We start from the raw sequence: 24,281 nt of genomic DNA, 5'->3' as shown, positions 1-24,281 counted from the left end.
TGAACTCTCGGAATACTGTCAGTACATCTAAACCCTGAACTCTCGGAATACTGTCAGTACATCTAAACCCTGAACTCTAGGAATACTGTCAGTACATCTAAACCCTGAACTCTAGGAATACTGTAAGTACATCTAAACCCTGAACTCTAGGAATACTGTCAGTACATCTAAACCCTGAACTCTAGGAATACTGTCAGTACATCTAAACCCTGAACTCTGGGAATACTGTCCGTATATCTAAACCCTGAACTCTAGGAATACTGTCAGTACATCTAAACCCTGAACTCTAGGAATACTGTCAGTACATCTAAACCCTGAACTCTAGGAATACTGTCAGTACATCTAAATCCTGAACTCTCGGAATACTGTCAGTACATCTAAACCCTGAACTCTAGGAATACTGTCAGTACATCTAAACCCTGAACTCTCGGAATACTGTCAGTTCATCTAAACCCTGAACTCTAGGAATACTGTCAGTACATCTAAACCCTGAACTCGGGGAATACTGTCAGTACATCTAAACCCTGAACTCTGGGAATACTGTCAGTACATCTAAACCCTGAACTCTGGGAATACTGTCAGTACATCTAAACCCTGAACTCTGGGAATACTGTCAGTACATCTAAACCCTGAACTCTAGGAATACTGTCAGTACATCTAAACCCTGAACTCTAGGAATACTGTCAGTACATCTAAACCCTGAACTCTAGGAATACTGTCAGTACATCTAAACCCTGAACTCTCGAATACTGTCCGTTATGAACCTCCCTGAACTCTAGGAATACTGTCAGTACATCTAAACCCTGAACTCTAGGAATACTGTCAGTACATCTAAACCCTGAACTCTAGGAATACTGTCAGTACATCTAAATCCTGAACTCTCGGAATACTGTCAGTACATCTAAACCCTGAACTCTCGGAATACTGTAAGTACATCTAAACCCTGAACTCTAGGAATACTGTCAGTACATCTAAACCCTGAACTCTAGGAATACTGTCAGTACATCTAAATCCTGAACTCTGTGGGAATACTGTCAGTACATCTGAACCCTGAACTCTGGGAATACTGTCAGTACATCTAAACCCTGAACTCTGTGGGAATACTGTCAGTACATCTAAACCTTGAACTCTGTGGGAATACTGTCAGTACATCTAAACCCTGAACTCTAGGAATACTGTCAGTACATCTAAACCCTGAACTCTCGGAATACTGTCAGTTCATCTAAACCCTGAACTCTAGGAATACTGTCAGTACATCTAAACCCTGAACTCTAGGAATACTGTCAGTACATCTAAACCCTGAACTCTAGGAATACTGTCAGTACATCTAAACCCTGAACTCTAGGAATACTGTCAGTACATCTGAACCCTGAACTCTCGGAATACTGTAAGTACATCTAAACCCTGAACTCTAGGAATACTGTCAGAACATCTAAACCCTGAACTCTAGGAATACTGTCAGTACATCTAAACCCTGAACTCTAGGAATACTGTCAGTACATCTAAACCCTGAACTCTCGGAATACTGTCAGTACATCTAAACCCTGAACTCTCGGAATACTGTAAGTACATCTAAACCCTGAACTCTAGGAATACTGTCAGTACATCTAAACCCTGAACTCTAGGAATACTGTCAGTACATCTAAATCCTGAACTCTCGGAATACTGTCAGTACATCTAAACCCTGAACTCTCGGAATACTGTAAGTACATCTAAACCCTGAACTCTAGGAATACTGTCAGTACATCTAAACCCTGAACTCTGTGGGAATACTGTCAGTACATCTAAACCTTGAACTCTGTGGGAATACTGTCAGTACATCTAAACCCTGAACTCTGGGAATACTGTCAGTACATGTAAACCCTGAACTCTGGGAATACTGTCAGTACATCTAAATCCTGAACTCTAGGAATACTGTCAGTACATCTAAACCCTGAACTCTAGGAATACTGTCAGTACATCTAAACCCTGAACTCTAGGAATACTGTCAGTACATCTAAACCCTGAACTCTCGGAATACTGTCAGTAAATCTAAGCCCTGAACTCTCGGAATACTGTAAATACATCTAAACCCTGAACTCTCGGAATACTGTCAGTACATCTAAACCCTGAACTCTAGGAATACTGTCAGTACATCTAAACCCTGAACTCTAGGAATACTGTCAGTACATCTAAACCCTGAACTCTCGGAATACTGTCCGTATATCTAAACCCTGAACTCTAGGAATACTGTCAGAACATCTAAACCCTGAACTCTAGGAATACTGACAGTACATCTAAACCCTGAACTCTAGGAATACTGTCAGTACATCTAAACCCTGAACTCTCGGAATACTGTCAGTACATCTAAACCCTGAACTCTCGGAATACTGTAAGTACATCTAAACCCTGAACTCTAGGAATACTGTCAGTACATCTAAACCCTGAACTCTAGGAATACTGTCAGTACATCTAAATCCTGAACTCTCGGAATACTGTCAGTACATCTAAACCCTGAACTCTCGGAATACTGTAAGTACATCTAAACCCTGAACTCTAGGAATACTGTCAGTACATCTAAACCCTGAACTCTAGGAATACTGTCAGTACATCTAAATCCTGAACTCTGTGGGAATACTGTCAGTACATCTAAACCCTGAACTCTGGGAATACTGTCAGTACATCTAAACCCTGAACTCTAGGAATACTGTCAGTACATCTAAATCCTGAACTCTCGGAATACTGTCAGTACATCTAAACCCTGAACTCTAGGAATACTGTCAGTACATCTAAACCCTGAACTCTCGGAATACTGTCAGTTCATCTAAACCCTGAACTCTAGGAATACTGTCAGTACATCTAAACCCTGAACTCTGGGAATACTGTCAGTACATCTAAACCCTGAACTCTGGGAATACTGTCAGTACATCTAAACCCTGAACTCTGGGAATACTGTCAGTACATCTAAACCATGAACTCTGGGAATACTGTCAGTACATCTAAACCCTGAACTCTAGGAATACTGTCAGTACATCTAAACCCTGAACTCTAGGAATACTGTCAGTACATCTAAACCCTGAACTCTAGGAATACTGTCAGTACATCTAAACCCTGAACTCTCGGAATACTGTCCGTATATCTGAACCCTGAACTCTAGGAATACTGTCAGTACATCTAAACCCTGAACTCTAGGAATACTGTCAGTACATCTAAACCCTGAACTCTAGGAATACTGTCAGTACATCTAAATCCTGAACTCTCGGAATACTGTCAGTACATCTAAACCCTGAACTCTCGAATACTGTCAGTACATCTAAACCCTGAACTCTAGGAATACTGTCAGTACATCTAAACCCTGAACTCTAGGAATACTGTCAGTACATCTAAATCCTGAACTCTGTGGGAATACTGTCAGTACATCTGAACCCTGAACTCTGGGAATACTGTCAGTACATCTAAACCCTGAACTCTAGGAATACTGTCAGTACATCTAAACCCTGAACTCTGTGAATACTGTCAGTACATCTAAACCTTGAACTCTGTGGGAATACTGTCAGTACATGTAAACCCTGAACTCTGGGAATACTGTCAGTACATCTAAACCCTGAACTCTGGGAATACTGTCAGTACATCTAAATCCTGAACTCTAGGAATACTGTCAGTACATCTAAGCCCTGAACTCTAGGAATACTGTCAGTACATCTAAACCCTGAACTCTAGGAATACTGTCAGTACATCTAAACCCTGAACTCTCGGAATACTGTCAGTACATCTAAGCCCTGAACTCTCGGAATACTGTAAGTACATCTAAACCCTGAACTCTAGGAATACTGTCAGTACATCTAAACCCTGAACTCTAGGAATACTGTCAGTACATCTAAACCCTGAACTCTAGGAATACTGTCAGTACATCTAAACCCTGAACTCTAGGAATACTGTCAGTACATCTAAACCCTGAACTCTGGGAATACTGTCCATTATCTAAACCCTGAACTCTAGGAATACTGTCAGAACATCTAAACCCTGAACTCTAGGAATACTGTCAGTACATCTAAACCCTGAACTCTAGGAATACTGTCAGTACATCTAAACCCTGAACTCTCGAATACTGTCAGTACATCTAAACCCTGAACTCTCGAATACTGTAAGTACATCTAAACCCTGAACTCTAGGAATACTGTCAGTGCATCTAAACCCTGAACTCTAGGAATACTGTCAGTACATCTAAATCCTGAACTCTCGGAATACTGTCAGTACATCTAAACCCTGAACTCTCGAATACTGTAAGTACATCTAAACCCTGAACTCTAGGAATACTGTCAGTACATCTAAACCCTGAACTCTAGGAATACTGTCAGTACATCTAAATCCTGAACTCTGTGGGAATACTGTCAGTACATCTAAACCCTGAACTCTGGGAATACTGTCAGTACATCTAAACCCTGAACTCTAGGAATACTGTCAGTACATCTAAATCCTGAACTCTCGGAATACTGTCAGTACATCTAAACCCTGAACTCTAGGAATACTGTCAGTACATCTAAACCCTGAACTCTCGGAATACTGTCAGTTCATCTAAACCCTGACCTCTAGGAATACTGTCAGTACATCTAAACCCTGAACTCGGGGAATACTGTCAGTACATCTAAACCCTGAACTCTGGGAATACTGTCAGTACATCTAAACCCTGAACTCTGGGAATACTGTCAGTACATCTAAACCCTGAACTCTGGGAATACTGTCAGTACATCTAAACCCTGAACTCTAGGAATACTGTCAGTACATCTAAACCCTGAACTCTAGGAATACTGTCAGTACATCTAAACCCTGAACTCTAGGAATACTGTCAGTACATCTAAACCCTGAACTCTCGGAATACTGTCCGTATATCTGAACCCTGAACTCTAGGAATACTGTCAGTACATCTAAACCCTGAACTCTAGGAATACTGTCAGTACATCTAAACCCTGAACTCTAGGAATACTGTCAGTACATCTAAATCCTGAACTCTCGGAATACTGTCAGTACATCTAAACCCTGAACTCTCGGAATGCTGTAAGTACATCTAAACCCTGAACTCTAGGAATACTGTCAGTACATCTAAACCCTGAACTCTAGGAATACTGTCAGTACATCTAAATCCTGAACTCTGTGGGAATACTGTCAGTACATCTGAACCCTGAACTCTCGGAATACTGTCAGTACATCTAAACCCTGAACTCTGTGGGAATACTGTCAGTACATCCAAACCTTGAACTCTGTGGGAATACTGTCAGTACATCTAAACCCTGAACTCTAGGAATACTGTCAGTACATCTAAACCCTGAACTCTCGGAATACTGTCAGTTCATCTAAACCCTGAACTCTAGGAATACTGTCAGTACATCTAAACCCTGAACTCTAGGAATACTGTCAGTACATCTAAACCCTGAACTCTAGGAATACTGTCAGTACATCTAAACCCTGAACTCTAGGAATACTGTCAGTACATCTGAACCCTGAACTCTCGGAATACTGTAAGTACATCTAAACCCTGAACTCTAGGAATACTGTCAGAACATCTAAACCCTGAACTCTAGGAATACTGTCTGTACATCTAAACCCTGAACTCTAGGAATACTGTCAGTACATCTAAACCCTGAACTCTCGGAATACTGTCAGTACATCTAAACCCTGAACTCTCGGAATACTGTAAGTACATCTAAACCCTGAACTCTAGGAATACTGTCAGTACATCTAAACCCTGAACTCTAGGAATACTGTCAGTACATCTAAATCCTGAACTCTCGGAATACTGTCAGTACATCTAAACCCTGAACTCTCGGAATACTGTAAGTACATCTAAACCCTGAACTCTAGGAATACTGTCAGTACATCTAAACCCTGAACTCTGTGGGAATACTGTCAGTACATCTAAACCTTGAACTCTGTGGGAATACTGTCAGTACATGTAAACCCTGAACTCTGGGAATACTGTCAGTACATGTAAACCCTGAACTCTGGGAATACTGTCAGTACATCTAAATCCTGAACTCTAGGAATACTGTCAGTACATCTAAGCCCTGAACTCTAGGAATACTGTCAGTACATCTAAACCCTGAACTCTAGGAATACTGTCAGTACATCTAAACCCTGAACTCTCGGAATACTGTCAGTACATCTAAGCCCTGAACTCTCGGAATACTGTAAGTACATCTAAACCCTGAACTCTAGGAATACTGTCAGTACATCTAAACCCTGAACTCTAGGAATACTGTCAGTACATCTAAACCCTGAACTCTAGGAATACTGTCAGTACATCTAAACCCTGAACTCTAGGAATACTGTCAGTACATCTAAACCCTGAACTCTCGAATACTGTCCGTGTATATCTAAACCCTGAACTCTAGGAATACTGTCAGAACATCTAAACCCTGAACTCTAGGAATACTGTCAGTACATCTAAACCCTGAACTCTAGGAATACTGTCAGTACATCTAAACCCTGAACTCTCGAATACTGTCAGTACATCTAAACCCTGAACTCTCGAATACTGTAAGTACATCTAAACCCTGAACTCTAGGAATACTGTCAGTACATCTAAACCCTGAACTCTAGGAATACTGTCAGTACATCTAAATCCTGAACTCTCGAATACTGTCAGTACATCTAAACCCTGAACTCTCGGAATACTGTAAGTACATCTAAACCCTGAACTCTAGGAATACTGTCAGTACATCTAAACCCTGAACTCTAGGAACACTGTCAGTACATCTAAATCCTGAACTCTGTGGGAATACTGTCAGTACATCTAAACCCTGAACTCTGGGAATACTGTCAGTACATCTAAACCCTGAACTCTAGGAATACTGTCAGTACATCTAAACCTTGAACTCTCGGAATACTGTCAGTACATCTAAACCCTGAACTCTCGGAATACTGTAAGTACATCTAAACCCTGAACTCTAGGAATACTGTCAGTACATCTAAACCCTGAACTCTAGGAATACTGTCAGTACATCTAAATCCTGAACTCTCGGAATACTGTCAGTACATCTAAACCCTGAACTCTCGGAATACTGTAAGTACATCTAAACCCTGAACTCTAGGAATACTGTCAGTACATCTAAACCCTGAACTCTAGGAATACTGTCAGTACATCTAAATCCTGAACTCTGTGGGAATACTGTCAGTACATCTAAACCCTGAACTCTGGGAATACTGTCAGTACATCTAAACCCTGAACTCTAGGAATACTGTCAGTACATCTAAATCCTGAACTCTCGGAATACTGTCAGTACATCTAAACCCTGAACTCTAGGAATACTGTCAGTACATCTAAACCCTGAACTCTCGAATACTGTCAGTTCATCTAAACCCTGAACTCTAGGAATACTGTCAGTACATCTAAACCCTGAACTCTCGGAATACTGTCAGTACATCTAAACCCTGAACTCTGGGAATACTGTCAGTACATCTAAACCCTGAACTCTGGGAATACTGTCAGTACATCTAAACCATGAACTCTGGGAATACTGTCAGTACATCTAAACCCTGAACTCTAGGAATACTGTCAGTACATCTAAACCCTGAACTCTAGGAATACTGTCAGTACATCTAAACCCTGAACTCTAGGAATACTGTCAGTACATCTAAACCCTGAACTCTCGGAATACTGTCCCTATATCTGAACCCTGAACTCTAGGAATACTGTCAGTACATCTAAACCCTGAACTCTAGGAATACTGTCAGTACATCTAAACCCTGAACTCTAGGAATACTGTCAGTACATCTAAATCCTGAACTCTCGGAATACTGTCAGTACATCTAAACCCTGAACTCTCGGAATACTGTCAGTACATCTAAACCCTGAACTCTAGGAATACTGTCAGTACATCTAAACCCTGAACTCTAGGAATACTGTCAGTACATCTAAATCCTGAACTCTGTGGGAATACTGTCAGTACATCTGAACCCTGAACTCTGGGAATACTGTCAGTACATCTAAACCCTGAACTCTAGGAATACTGTCAGTACATCTAAACCCTGAACTCTGTGGGAATACTGTCAGTACATCTAAACCTTGAACTCTGTGGGAATACTGTCAGTACATGTAAACCCTGAACTCTGGGAATACTGTCAGTACATCTAAACCCTGAACTCTGGGAATACTGTCAGTACATCTAAATCCTGAACTCTAGGAATACTGTCAGTACATCTAAGCCCTGAACTCTAGGAATACTGTCAGTACATCTAAACCCTGAACTCTAGGAATACTGTCAGTACATCTAAACCCTGAACTCTCGGAATACTGTCAGTACATCTAAGCCCTGAACTCTCGGAATACTGTAAGTACATCTAAACCCTGAACTCTAGGAATACTGTCAGTACATCTAAACCCTGAACTCTAGGAATACTGTCAGTACATCTAAACCCTGAACTCTAGGAATACTGTCAGTACATCTAAACCCTGAACTCTAGGAATACTGTCAGTACATCTAAACCCTGAACTCTCGAATACTGTCCGTGATATCTAAACCCTGAACTCTAGGAATACTGTCAGAACATCTAAACCCTGAACTCTAGGAATACTGTCAGTACATCTAAACCCTGAACTCTCGGAATACTGTCAGTACATCTAAACCCTGAACTCTCGGAATACTGTCAGTACATCTAAACCCTGAACTCTCGGAATACTGTAAGTACATCTAAACCCTGAACTCTAGGAATACTGTCAGTGCATCTAAACCCTGAACTCTAGGAATACTGTCAGTACATCTAAATCCTGAACTCTCGAATACTGTCAGTACATCTAAACCCTGAACTCTCGAATACTGTAAGTACATCTAAACCCTGAACTCTAGGAATACTGTCAGTACATCTAAACCCTGAACTCTAGGAATACTGTCAGTACATCTAAATCCTGAACTCTGTGGGAATACTGTCAGTACATCTAAACCCTGAACTCTGGGAATACTGTCAGTACATCTAAACCCTGAACTCTAGGAATACTGTCAGTACATCTAAATCCTGAACTCTCGGAATACTGTCAGTACATCTAAACCCTGAACTCTAGGAATACTGTCAGTACATCTAAACCCTGAACTCTCGAATACTGTCAGTTCATCTAAACCCTGACCTCTAGGAATACTGTCAGTACATCTAAACCCTGAACTCGGGAATACTGTCAGTACATCTAAACCCTGAACTCTGGGAATACTGTCAGTACATCTAAACCCCTGAACTCTGGGAATACTGTCAGTACATCTAAACCCTGAACTCTGGGAATACTGTCAGTACATCTAAACCCTGAACTCTAGGAATACTGTCAGTACATCTAAACCCTGAACTCTAGGAATACTGTCAGTACATCTAAACCCTGAACTCTAGGAATACTGTCAGTACATCTAAACCCTGAACTCTGAATACTGTCCGTATATCTGAACCCTGAACTCTAGGAATACTGTCAGTACATCTAAACCCTGAACTCTAGGAATACTGTCAGTACATCTAAACCCTGAACTCTAGGAATACTGTCAGTACATCTAAATCCTGAACTCTCGGAATACTGTCAGTACATCTAAACCCTGAACTCTCGGAATGCTGTAAGTACATCTAAACCCTGAACTCTAGGAATACTGTCAGTACATCTAAACCCTGAACTCTAGGAATACTGTCAGTACATCTAAATCCTGAACTCTGTGGGAATACTGTCAGTACATCTGAACCCTGAACTCTGGGAATACTGTCAGTACATCTAAACCCTGAACTCTGTGGGAATACTGTCAGTACATCCAAACCTTGAACTCTGTGGGAATACTGTCAGTACATCTAAACCCTGAACTCTAGGAATACTGTCAGTACATCTAAACCCTGAACTCTCGAATACTGTCAGTTCATCTAAACCCTGAACTCTAGGAATACTGTCATACATCTAAACCCTGAACTCTAGGGAATACTGTCAGTACATCTAAACCCTGAACTCTAGGAATACTGTCAGTACATCTAAACCCTGAACTCTAGGAATACTGTCAGTACATCTGAACCCTGAACTCCTCGAATACTGTAAGTACATCTAAACCCTGAACTCTAGGAATACTGTCAGAACATCTAAACCCTGAACTCTAGGAATACTGTCTGTACATCTAAACCCTGAACTCTAGGAATACTGTCAGTACATCTAAACCCTGAACTCTCGGAATACTGTCAGTACATCTAAACCCTGAACTCTCGGAATACTGTAAGTACATCTAAACCCTGAACTCTAGGAATACTGTCAGTACATCTAAACCCTGAACTCTAGGAATACTGTCAGTACATCTAAATCCTGAACTCTCGGAATACTGTCAGTACATCTAAACCCTGAACTCTCGGAATACTGTAAGTACATCTAAACCCTGAACTCTAGGAATACTGTCAGTACATCTAAACCCTGAACTCTGTGGGAATACTGTCAGTACATCTAAACCTTGAACTCTGTGGGAATACTGTCAGTACATGTAAACCCTGAACTCTGGGAATACTGTCAGTACATGTAAACCCTGAACTCTGGGAATACTGTCAGTACATCTAAATCCTGAACTCTAGGAATACTGTCAGTACATCTAAGCCCTGAACTCTAGGAATACTGTCAGTACATCTAAACCCTGAACTCTAGGAATACTGTCAGTACATCTAAACCCTGAACTCTCGGAATACTGTCAGTACATCTAAGCCCTGAACTCTCGGAATACTGTAAGTACATCTAAACCCTGAACTCTAGGAATACTGTCAGTACATCTAAACCCTGAACTCTAGGAATACTGTCAGTACATCTAAACCCTGAACTCTAGGAATACTGTCAGTACATCTAAACCCTGAACTCTAGGAATACTGTCAGTACATCTAAACCCTGAACTCTCGGAATACTGTCCGTATATCTAAACCCTGAACTCTAGGAATACTGTCAGAACATCTAAACCCTGAACTCTAGGAATACTGTCAGTACATCTAAACCCTGAACTCTAGGAATACTGTCAGTACATCTAAACCCTGAACTCTCGGAATACTGTCAGTACATCTAAACCCTGAACTCTGGGAATACTGTCAGTACATCTAAACCCTGAACTCTAGGAATACTGTCAGTACATCTAAACCCTGAACTCTAGGAATACTGTCAGTACATCTAAATCCTGAACTCTCGGAATACTGTCAGTACATCTAAACCCTGAACTCTCGGAATACTGTAAGTACATCTAAACCCTGAACTCTAGGAATACTGTCAGTACATCTAAACCCTGAACTCTAGGAACACTGTCAGTACATCTAAATCCTGAACTCTGTGGGAATACTGTCAGTACATCTAAACCCTGAACTCTGGGAATACTGTCAGTACATCTAAACCCTGAACTCTAGGAATACTGTCAGTACATCTAAACCTTGAACTCTGTGGGAATACTGTCAGTACATGTAAACCCTGAACTCTGGGAATACTGTCAGTACATCTAAACCCTGAACTCTAGGAATACTGTCAGTACATCTAAACCCTGAACTCTAGGAATACTGTCAGTACATCTAAACCCTGAACTCTCGGAATACTGTCCGTATATCTAAACCCTGAACTCTAGGAATACTGTCAGAACATCTAAACCCTGAACTCTAGGAATACTGTCAGTACATCTAAACCCTGAACTCTAGGAATACTGTCAGTACATCTAAACCCTGAACTCTAGGAATACTGTCAGTACATCTAAACCCTGAACTCTAGGAATACTGTCAGTACATCTAAACCCTGAACTCTCGGAATACTGTAAGTACATCTAAACCCTGAACTCTAGGAATACTGTCAGTACATCTAAACCCTGAACTCTAGGAATACTGTCAGTACATCTAAACCCTGAACTCTAGGAATACTGTCAGTACATCTAAACCCTGAACTCTGGGAATACTGTCAGTACTTCTAAACCCTGAACTCTCGGAATACTGTCAGTACATCTGAACCCTGAACTCTGGGAATACTGTCAGTACATCTAAACCCTGAACTCTAGGAATACTGTCAGTACATCTAAGCCCTGAACTCTAGGACTGACTGACTGAGTTTGGTTTTACGCCGCTTTTAGCAATATTCCAGCAACATCACGGCGGCTGAACACTAGGAATACTGTCAGTACATCTAAACCCTGAGAATACTGTCAGTCCATCTAAACCCTGAGCTCTCGGAATACTGTCAGTACATCTAAACCCTGAGAAAACTGTCAGTCCATCTAAACCCTGAACTCTGGGAATACTGTCAGTACATCTAAACCCTGAACTCTAGGAATACTGTCAGTACATCTAAACCCTGAACTCTAGGAATACTGTCAGTACATCTAAACCCTGAGAATACTGTCAGTACATCTAAACCCTGAACTCTGGGAATACTGTCAGTACATCTAAACCCTGAACTCTGGGAATACTGTCAGTACATCTAAACCCTGAACTCTAGGAATACTGTCAGTACATCTAAACCCTGAACTCTCGGAATACTGTCAGTACATCTAAACCCTGAGAATACTGTCAGTACATCTAAACCCTGAACTCTGGGAATACTGTCAGTACATCTAAACCCTGAACTCTGGGAATACTGTCCGTATATCTAAACCCTGAACTCTCGGAATACTGTCAGTACATCTAAACCCTGAGAATACTGTCAGTACATCTAAACCCTGAACTCTCGGAATACTGTCACTACATCTAAACCCTGAACTCTCCGAATACTGTCAGTACATCTAAACCCTGGACTCTCAGAATTATTATTATTATTACTGAATGTTTATATAGCGCACATATCAACACACTAGTGAATGCTCAAGGCGCTGGTAATTTTTCCCTCGATCATTGGATGTCAATCTCAAGGGCACATCGCATTATCAATCTCAGCTCCCTGGGGATCATACAACTCTTGCAACCACAAGGCGCACTGAGTTATTGTGGCTTTTCCATCCTTACGAGGTACCCATTCACAGCTGGGTGGACTGGGACAAACAGTCACAGTACTGTCAGTACATCTAAACCCTGAACTCTGGGAATACTGTCAGTACATCTAAATCCTGAACTCTAGGAATACTGTCAGTACATCTAAACCCTGAACTCTGGGAATACTGTCAGTACATCTGAACCCTGAACTCTAGGAATACTGTCAGTACATCTAAATCCTGAACTCTGGGAATACTGTCAGTACATCTGAACCCTGAACTCTAGGAATACTGTCAGTACATCTAAATCCTGAACTCTGGGAATACTGTCAGTACATCTGAACCCTGAACTCTAGGAATACTGTCAGTACATCTAAACCCTGAACTCTGGGAATACTGTCAGTACATCTGAACCCTGAACTCTAGGAATACTGTCAGTACATCTAAATCCTGAACTCTAGGAATACTGTCAGTACATCTAAACCCTGAACTCTGGGAATACTGTCAGTACATCTGAACCCTGAACTCTAGGAATACTGTCAGTACATCTAAATCCTGAACTCTAGGAATACTGTCAGTACATCTAAATCCTGAACTCTGGGAATACTGTCAGTACATCTAAACCCTGAACTCTCGGAATACTGTCAGTACATCTAAACCCTGAACTCTCGGAATACTGTCAGTACATCTAAATCCTGAACTCTAGGAATACTGTCAGTACATCTAAATCCTGAACTCTGGGAATACTGTCAGTACATCTAAACCCTGAACTCTCGGAATACTGTCAGTACATCTAAACCCTGAACTCTAGGAATACTGTCAGTACATCTAAATCCTGAACTCTAGGAATACTGTCAGTACATCTAAACCCTGAACTCTAGGAATACTGTCAGTACATCTGAACCCTGAACTCTAGGAATACTGTCAGTACATCTGAACCCTGAACTCTAGGAATACTGTCAGTACATCTGAACCCTGAACTCTAGGAATACTGTCAGTACATCTAAACCCTGAACTCTAGGAATACTGTCAGTACATCTGAACCCTGAACTCTCGGAATACTGTCAGTACATCTAAACCCTGAACTCTGGGAATACTGTCAGTACATGTAAATCCTGAACTCTGGGAATACTGTCAGTACATCTAAACCCTGAACTCTGGGAATACTGTCAGTACATCTAAATCCTGAACTCTAGGAATACTGTCAGTACATCTAAACCCTGAACTCTAGGAATACTGTCAGTACATCTAAACCCTGAACTCTAGGAATACTGTCAGTACATCTAAACCCTGAACTCTAGGAATACTGTCAGTACATCTAAATCCTGAACTCTGGGAATACTGTCAGTACATCTAAACCCTGAACTCTAGGAATACTGTCAGTACATCTAAACCCTGAACTCTAGGAATACTGTCAGTACATCTAAACCCTGAACTCTAGGAATACTGTCAGTACATCTAAACCCTGAACTCTAGGAATACTGTCAGTACATCTAAACCCTGAACTCTAGGAATACTGTCAGTACATCTAAACCCCTGAACTCTGGGAATACTGTCAGTACATCTAAAACCCTGAACTCTGGGAATACTGTCAGTACATCTAAACCCTGAACTCTGGGAATACTGTCAGTACATCTAAACCCTGAACTCTAGGAATACTGTCAGTACATCTAAACCCTGAACTCTGGGAATACTGTCAGTACATCTAAACCCTGAACTCTGGGAATACTGTCAGTACATCTAAACCCTGAACTCTCGGAATACTGTCAGTACATCTAAACCCTGAACTCTCGGAATACTGTCAGTACATCTAAACCCTGAACTCTAGGAATACTGTCAGTACATCTAAACCCTGAACTCTGGGAATACTGTCAGTACATCTAAACCCTGAACTCTGGGAATACTGTCAGTACATCTAAACCCTGAACTCTGGGAATACTGTCAGTACTTCTAAACCCTGAACTCTAGGAATACTGTCAGTACATCATCTAAACCCTGAACTCTAGGAATACTGTCAGTACATCTAAACCCTGAACTCTGGGAATACTGTCAGTACATCTAAACCCTGAACTCTGGGAATACTGTCAGTACATCTAAATCCTGAACTCTAGGAATACTGTCAGTACATCTAAACCCTGAACTCTGGGAATACTGTCAGTACATCTAAACCCTGAACTCTAGGAATACTGTCAGTACATCTAAACCCTGAACTCTGGGAATACTGTCAGTACATCTAAACCCTGAACTCTGGGAATACTGTCAGTACATCTAAACCCTGAACTCTAGGAATACTGTCAGTACATCTAAACCCTGAACTCTAGGAATACTGTCAGTACATCTAAACCCTGAACTCTAGGAATACTGTCAGTACTTCTAAACCCTCAGACTCCCACTTTGCCTGCTTCTGTAACAAACCTTCTCATCAAGCTTTTGGGCAATGCTGTCTCGAAGTGTGACGGAATTCTCCAGCTTGCTCTCCAGGATAGTCACCTCGTCTCTCAGCTTCTTCTGGGCTCGCTTGTGAGATCTAACAAATACAGTCAGAGAGGCAGCAGATAAACGACAGGATGTGCGTTCAAAGCTAGATCACCTGTTTACTGCGTTCAAAGCTAGATCACCCGTTGATTGCGTTCAAAGCTAGATCACCTGTTTATTGCGTTCAAAGCTAGATCACCTGTTTATTCCATTCAAAGATGGATCACCTGTCATAAAGGCAACTTGTAAATCTGGAACCAAATGCACAAGGTCTGCGGTAAACAGAGCTCAAAGTTTGTAACCTATAATTGTATAAATGATTACATCAAAACGATTCGGAAGGTTCTTTTCCTTAAATATTGGCATCTAAAGTGAAGAGGCCATTACATCATCTGTTTGAATCTGAGGTGGGTCCTGTGATTCGAAAACCTGTCTGTCCAGTGAAAATCAGAGTATAACCCATTTCACCTGACAACAACAGCAAACGATTACCCAATCAGCTGTGTCTCTGCCCTGCCATACCAGTGTGACCACCTCCTACAGTCAACAATACTGGAAACAATCCTGATGAGTGAGTTTAGTTTTATGCCACTTTTAGCAATATTCCAGCAATATGACGGCAGGGACAGGGTGACACCAGAAATGGGCCAATCCTGATGTAAGTTCCCCCGGGGTTGTATGTCAAGGAAAAAGATGCACTGTCATAAAGCAAGCCAACCTTAACAAGAAATGTTTTCAAGCCCAGGGGACTTGTATAAACCCAAATTCATGCCAGAAATGGGCCAATCCTGATGTAAGTTCCCCCGGGGTTGTATGTCAAGGAAAAAGATGCACTGTCATAAAGCAAACCAACCTTAACAAGAAATGTTTTCAAGCCCAGGGGACTTGTATAAACCCAAATTCATGCATCGTCAGAGTTAGGTCCTTTGTAGTTGGTCCTATATTTACAGTTCAAATTTCAGGTCTATATACTGGTACTTCAAAATCGATGTGCAAAATTTTTGCCCACAAAGTAAAGACTGTGATCACAAGATTCTTCTTGTCCTCTGCACAAGTTGGTACCCTAAAGTCTTTCTGAAGATGCATCTCCCTACCTGCAATCCTCCTTAGCCTCGTTGAGAGACTGACGTAGCAGCATCACTTGTTCCCCCTCCTCCTGACGAGCACTGTCGCCAAGGTTTCTGAAAAATACAGTCATACCATAACTCAAAGCAGTTCACAAACATGGCCGCCACACGAAACAAACATGGCCTCCACACGAAACAAATATGGCTGCCACACAAAACAAACATGGCTGCCACATGAAACAAACATGGCTGCCACACAAAACAAACATGGTAGCCACACAAAACAAACATGGTAGCCACACAAAACAAACATGGCTGCCACAAAAAAAAAAAAATATGGCCGCAACACGAAATTCAGAAAAGACCACCAACACGGCTGACAAAAGTCTGTAATTGTCAAGATGCATGATTTGGTGACCTACTTGATAATATCGTCTTTGGCTGACAGAGACTGCTCCAACAGGGAGACCTCGTGGCTGTACTGATGGGCGTCCTCGTTGGCCGCACGGAGCAGGTCCTCTCGGGAATGAACCTCCAGCTCTATCTGCTGCTTCTCCCCTTCCAACCTCTGTAACCAACGTGACAATTTGAACATATCTCCGTAACGAGTATTTATACAACTGTATTGGATTACTGATCTGACAACCCCCTAAAAGTATTAGAGCATGTTCATTTGATGATATCATTCACATATTCCTTGCAGAGCTATCATTCAATGGCTAAAGTCAAAGACTGTTAATTATTAATTCCATTCAGACTAAATATTCGCTCATGACAAAACGAGTCAAAATAGTTTCAAAACAAATTTAGAGTGGAACCCTGCTTGATTATTCAGAAGCTATGTGAACAAAGATAAAACTTACATTGTGACAAAGTTACCATTTCTACCCAAAACATGGCTGCATGAAGTTACTATCAGACATACTGTTATGTAGCCTTGCCTGCATGTACAGAATCAATAAGAAAATACCGGAAGATATGTTGATCTAAAACAGCATTACATATGGGTGAATTGAGAAGGGGAGCTAACTCTGCTCAGTAGAAATTATTTCATATGGAGTAAAATTAATATTTTTATACTTATCCTGACTCATGTTTATTTGCTTGTCTTCTTCTTCTGGCGAACCTAGTGGAACACTTGTATCTCCCAATTGAAGCTCCCTTCAATAAAAAATCACTCATTAGTACTGACCACGAGTTACCTCCCTTCCACAAGCGCGGGAACGAGGGCGCCACCTGAACCCATGTGCCTCACTCTCTCCTCATATACTGAGCCCAACACCTGAATTTCCAGGGAAATCCAAAGTGTTAAGTGGGGAGGACGGGAGGGCTTACCTCATGAGTCAGGATAAGTATAAAAATATTAATTTTACTCTAAAAATTTCATATTTTTCCTTATCCTGACTCATGTTTATTTGCTTGTAGAATCCTACGGAATAGGAGGTGGGATTATATATACTTTGGATTTTACTAATTAGTGATTTGAACTGAGATAATTGTAATAACCCTAAGGGAACTTCATGAAGGCACTGAACTGAATTCCTGCTGTTAACTTATCAGTTGCCATATAAGGGTTATTACAATTTACTGAATATATAATAAAGTATATAGAACATTAATTAAGCTAAAGCTATTAATGTGATAGTATAAACTGTTGATAGTTTATAATGAATACTTTTATAAGAACCAAAGTAGTAAGCTTACAATATGCATATATGTAAGTTATAACAGAATTGTGCTTAAGGTATAATGATACTTTAAGCTGTATAATAGTAACCAACTACTGAGAGTTTGTTAACTAATACATGTTATGAAATGAACATATGACTGAGCTTAAGGATTGAAACTTAAGCTGAACATATATATAATAGTAGAACTCCTAAGAGTTGTAGGTATATATATAGTATGATTATAGAACTGTGCTTAAGATATAATTAACTTAAGCAACCTAAATAGCCAAAACAACTCCGTAGAGTTTGTTAGCTATTACATTTTATAATGTAACCATAATGCTTAAAATATGATGAAACTTAAGCTAAGTATATGATAGTAAAAACTCTTTAGAGTTTGTAAGCTAATATACTTATATGATATAAACACAGTACTGAGCTTTAAGATATGAATAAACTTAAGCTACATATATAATAGCAAAAACTCTGTAGAGTTTGTTAGCTAATACATGTTATAATGTAACCATAATGCTTAAGATATGATGAAACTGAACCTAAGTATATGATAGCAAAAAACTCTTTAGAGTTTGTTAGCTAATATACTTATATGATATAAACATAGTAATGAGCTTAAGATATGAATAAACTTAAGCTACATATATAATAGCAAAAAACTCCGTAGAGTTTGTTAGCTAATATATTTATAATGTAACCATAGTACTGAGCTTAAGATATGATTAACTTAAGCTAAATATATAATAACAAACTCCGTAGAGTTGTTAGCTTACATATTGTATGATATAATAACCATAGTACTGAGCTTAAGATAATAAATTGAACTTAAGCAAAATATATATAGCATGTAGCTATTTAGTACTGTTATAAGATAAGTAAAATTCTGTAAGATGGACTTATCTTCTCCCGAGGAACTGTCAACTGTTGTGCGAGGACCATGGGACCGAATAGGTGGATACCTGAGACGTCCTCGGTGGTGATATCTCTCAGATAGTGGTTGGCAAACACCATATCGGATCTCCAGAAATAACCCTCCATTATTCCAAAAGAATTTGTGTAGAGCAATTGTAGATGTTAGCGCTCTAATATTATGAGGATTAGAAGCTCATGGAGGGTTGAGTCCTACAGTCTTGTAGGCACGTAGTATGACAGTTCTGATCCAAAAGGAGATATAGTAGTACGTGAGACTTCCGTCTGCGTAGCTTGATAGAGGAAATAAATCTCTTGCAATTTTCCCTCCTGTTTGGCTCGGTGGAGATATATTTTCAGTGTTGTTACTGGCCATTGTGATAGATTCATCGTGATCATGGGGTTCAAGTATATCATCAAAGCTGGTTCATAAACCTCACTTGTGAGGTGTTGGAGCACTATATTCAGATCCCAAGTTGGAGCGTGAACTTCCGCTTTAATCCTCCAATCGGAAAGCTCGTAGAGCAGGCGCAGTAACTGGGTTAGGTTAACTTGACCGCTCTCTCAGTTATGATAGAGCTATTGCTGCAAGATAGGTGGACAAGCTGAGCCTTATAAAATCTTAGTCTGACGTAGATAACATAAGTAGTCCGCCACTTGAGGATGAGTAGCATATCTAGCTGTAAATCCTTCCTTTGCAGCATAATTGACAAAACTGTGCCATTTGTCATCGTGATAAGTTGCCAGTTGAGTTACGCAGGGCAAGTTAGACTGCTTTGTCAGCTCTGGCTGAATAACTTGTTATTCAGACACGCCTTTGATACAATCCATACGCGAAGTTGGAATATATCTGGCTTTCCGTGCTTGTTTGGTGTGCGGATGTATTAACAGATTCGAGCACTCTGTAAGATGTAGTATTGGTTGTCCGATTTCTTGAATAAGTGTTGGAAACCACTTCCTCGCTGGTCAGTAGGCCATGACCAAAATCAGATGGAGGCTCTGCTTTAGACTGACTTAGAGTAAACTTGTGAGATTAACGCTGGTGGCGGAAAAGCGCATTACGCGTTTAGACCTTCCCACGATATGCTTAGTGCGTCTGTTGCCAATGCTAGTGGGTCTGAACTGGCGATACTGAATGTTGTCAGTTGTTTGTTGAATCGAATGGTAAATAGGTCTATTAGTGTAGTTCCTATTTCCTTGATAATTTGAGTGAATATCTCTGTATGGAGCATTCATTCTGTCGGCGATGGTATGTGTGGCCGAGAGAGAAGCGTCTGCTATCACATTCTTTGCTCCTGGAATGTGATATGCTCTGACATGTATGTTGAGATTGTTGATTAAATCAACAATTGAAAACAGAGTCGATATGTTCGGGGACCTGGTTGAGCTTAGTTTGTTCACATAAAAACGCCACTGTCGAATTGACTGTGTGAATCATCCACTGGGTATACTGTAGTAAGTTGCTCCAGTGTATTAAGGCGTTTATTACTGCTTGCATCTCTAGCAGATTTATGTGTAATTGCTCTCTTGATTGCTCATAGCCCTGATGCCGTCCTGTTGGCAAGATGGGCTCCCCATCCTTATAGTGACACATCTACGAGAAGTGTTATCGATTCCAGCTCTATTAACGCAGACGCCTATTCAAACATTCGATCTCTTGGTGCATCATAGTAGATGAGGTTTGACCTGAACCGATGAATTGAACGGTAGAGATTGCGTCCTAGATGCGAATTGCTGATGACTTGTAACGGATGTAATTGTAGTCTGCCTCTGTCTGTCATGTCTTGAGCTGAGCTGAAGTGCGTAGCCCCAACAGACTCTGTCACTGTCGTAGTGGTAGCGGAGATAGTAAGGCTTGTGGAAATGACTGTTGGATCTTGATCCATGGTCCTCCGGTACAATTATACGATTCTGCGCCGTTACAAATCAAAAACCTAGAAATAGCAGATCTTGCAAAGGTTCTAGGTCCAACTTAAGTAGGTTTACTAACCATCTAGTTGTGTTAGTAGCTTGATGATGAATTCAACTGTAGTCTGAGACGCTATGGATTTGGATCCATTTGTATCCCGTCGTCGAGGTAAATTCGCCTCTTGAAGTGCTTGGCGATGTAGATGCATAACCAGGGGTGACTGCCATCGTTGAACTTTATGTAAAAATCGCCTGACTGCCGTGTCCTCGTCCTTACTTGACAGGGGAGGTCTCTAACCTCAAGAAGGCAGCCCAATCATGAAGGTTTAGATTAGCTGGACTGTAAGGAGGCTTGCTCGTTCACTGATATATTGTTGTCACTTGCAACCTATGTGTTGAACTGTGAACTATGATCGAATCTTCTGCTTAGGGCGTTGTCCATCTCGGTCCAATCAGAACAAGGCATTTTGATTCTGTAGAGTACCCACGCTGTGACGCCACCGGTGTATCAGGAAAGGAACCTTGTATAATATAGTGCCAGCCGTTGATATTAGAACAATCGTCGGTCTTCACCGTAACTTCGAAGTTACCCGGTGACCACGCATTTCGAGGGTTGATGGTAAACGCCGCGAAATACCTCCGGCCGAAATACCGCGCTCTGTAATATTAATGCTGGTAAGTTATTTTCCAGGCTGTCGAAAGTAACTTCAGTCTTGAAGATAATTCCGACTTCCTTATATAAGGTTCAATAACCTTGCAAGTTGTCAGCTTGTAGACTGTTAAAGCTGAACTTGTTGTACATATTACTTCTGAGGAAATCGGGTTGACGATTATGAGTTTTACTCGCTGTAACAAGACTGCTGTTCAATTTCGTTTTGAATTGTCTGCAGATCTCGCGTAATGGTCACGCATGTAGATAATCGTTATCGTAGGAGGTAGTCGCTTGAAGATCCCTAATTAGGCTCTTCATCCGTTGATAAATTAATACAGCGGCGTTGTGTGTTGTAAATAGCCTGTGCAATTGTCTTGTGCAGAGGCTTGTAGGCGACATATGGCTTACAGTTGATAAACAACTCATGTGATGTCTTGAACGGACTGACGAAAGTGGCTATATATGACGAGTGGCTAGTATATGGAGACCTTGGAGGAGACTTCCACCGTAACGCTGGGACTTCGCCAAGATCCTCGATAGCGCTTCTAGATCTTCTGGGTGAAGTAGACTTGGAGCCACTTAGCCTTCGCGACCTTCGCGAAAGTATCGAAGTCAGAGTCCGATCAATATATGAGCTGCTTCGCTGAATCGACCTCTGTGTTCTACAGGGTGTGGGCTCGGCGTAAGCTCCTTCTCGCCGATGTCCCTCTCAACTGGTGAGGCTCTAGCTCTTCGCGGAGGCGTGGGACTTCCTTAGCGAAGTGTCTAGAGTCCGATCTTAAATGATACCATCGTCTTCCTCTGACGTATGGTCGTATGTCGGAGCCTCGATCTGTAAGAAGATCTATGTGAGGACTGAGGAGAACGGACTGACGATTGGCTAGTGTATGTAGACCTTGGAGAAGACATCCTTCGCGGAGACTGGGCTACGAGAACGGTGATGGCTTCGCAGATGCTCTGGACTTCTCGAACGTTGAGGGCTACGCGAACGCCTCCTAGGGGTTGTAGAACCACTTAGCCTTCGCGTCTTGCGCAAATGTCTGGAGTCAGTGTCCGATCCGACATATGAGTGCTTGCTGAACGCATAACTTCGCATATGACAAGGTGCGTGCTGGCGAAGGCGCTCTTCTCCGCAAGAAGCCTCTTGCAAAGGGTCAGGCTCTATAGCTCCTCCTCGAGGCGCCTGGTATACCTTATGCAAAGAGCTCACTCCGGCAGGGTTGCCCTTCGCCGAGGCGCCTATGGGCTCAGGGGCCCTACGCTGAAGTCAAGGCGGCTCTGGGGCCCTGTATGACTTAGTATGGGGTGGGCTCTGGGGCCCGTGGCTCTGAGGCCTCTGTAAGCCGTAACGGTCTTCCATCAGCCTCATGATTTGGTTGACCACGCCGCCTGGGATGGTCTGCGCTGGCGTTGAGGGTGTCCTCTCTGTGATAGTGACGGACCCTCAGTTATAATCTCCGGCGCCAGCGTAGGCATCTCTGATTGCATGTTGATTCTGCGCTGAAGTGACGGTAGCCGCACTGGTCACTTCTTATGACATACATCTGGAATGATAATCGAAATGTCATCATCATATAAACATAATTCTGAATATCAGAAGCAAAGTTTTTTAGTAGTCTTCGTGGATTTCCCTTTGACGAGGCTGTAGACCTGGGGGCTCAGAGCATACGTTGAGACGACGTGGAAGTTCTTCTAGTTTTAGACTGTGATAAAGGAACGTCCTGGGAAGCAGGTCGCTTCTAGATATAGCGGACTGCGTCCCACGCTTATCCCCCGAAGGTAACTCAGGATATATCTGACTCCGATCTATTAGCCATGACTGAAGATTGTTTCCGAGATTTATCTGCCTTCCGTCTAAAAACGGAACATAAATATTTATCAAAGGCAGAAATTGGTAAATTAATACATAATTTACAACGAGAAACAATAGAACATGGAGTAATGCAACTAGGGCATTTTAAATGTGGATCGGTAGCAGAGTAACGCACTTTACAAACAGTGCAGATTTTTATTAACGCATGAAACTGCTGAGCAAACACGGCGAACCGTGAATCAAGCAGCAGAAACACGAATAATTATCAATGCATGTTGAATAATGATACTAGTTACACCTCTATAGATGAATATAAGAGGTAACAAACTAAATATAAAAAAAGGATATAGTGTGCAGGGAGACACAGGTGCTCTCACGTCTTGCTCACTGGGCGAAGAAGGAGAGAGCGAGGCACATGGGTTCAGGTGGCGCCCTCGTTCACGCGCTTGTGGAAGGGAGGTAACTCGTGGTCAGTACTAATGAGTGATTTTTTATTGAAGGGAACTTCAATTGGGAGATACAAGTGTTCCACTAGGTTCGCCAGAAGAAGAAGACAAGCAAATAAACATGAGTCAGGATAAGGAAAAATAATCCTAGTGCCTAGAGGGCAGGGTGCTAATGCATATTGTCCTGAAAAAGGGGAATTGTTTTTCTTTGTGTTTGGGTTATCATTCATATTTTATATGTCTTCCAGCTAGGATCTGATTATGTTGGGTCTTGTTTGGGGTACACAGAAGTTTTGTCCGAGAAGCTCTTACTCTGATGCTGGTATTTGATTTCTTCAGATCATCCAGCAGTCTCTCATTGTCGTTCATTGCACGTTTGTGGGCATTCATAGCCTCACTCAGCGACGCCTTCAACTTCCGTATCTTCTCCTCCTGT

The 24,281-nt window shown here is 41.5% G+C and overlaps 1 protein-coding gene across 1 annotated transcript in view; it reads right to left on the bottom strand.

Moving 5' to 3' along the window:
- The window catches only part of LOC124288089 (centrosomal protein of 63 kDa-like), a 69,283-nt gene that overhangs the window by 34,507 nt on the left and 10,495 nt on the right, over positions 1–24,281 (bottom strand). Inside the window, exons 7-10 of the mRNA XM_046724655.1 lie at positions 24,158–24,277; positions 16,855–17,000; positions 16,460–16,546; positions 15,306–15,417 (exon numbers count right to left, since the gene is read on the bottom strand). Coding sequence (XP_046580611.1) covers positions 15,306–15,417; positions 16,460–16,546; positions 16,855–17,000; positions 24,158–24,277 — 465 coding nt within the window. The remainder of the gene's footprint in view (positions 1–15,305; positions 15,418–16,459; positions 16,547–16,854; positions 17,001–24,157; positions 24,278–24,281) is intronic.

This window comes from Haliotis rubra, unplaced genomic scaffold (assembly GCF_003918875.1).
Source record: "Haliotis rubra isolate DU_JTF1 unplaced genomic scaffold, ASM391887v1 Scf411, whole genome shotgun sequence".
NCBI classification, from domain to species: domain Eukaryota; kingdom Metazoa; phylum Mollusca; class Gastropoda; order Lepetellida; family Haliotidae; genus Haliotis; species Haliotis rubra.
This window is presented reverse-complemented; position numbering and strand designations above follow the sequence as displayed.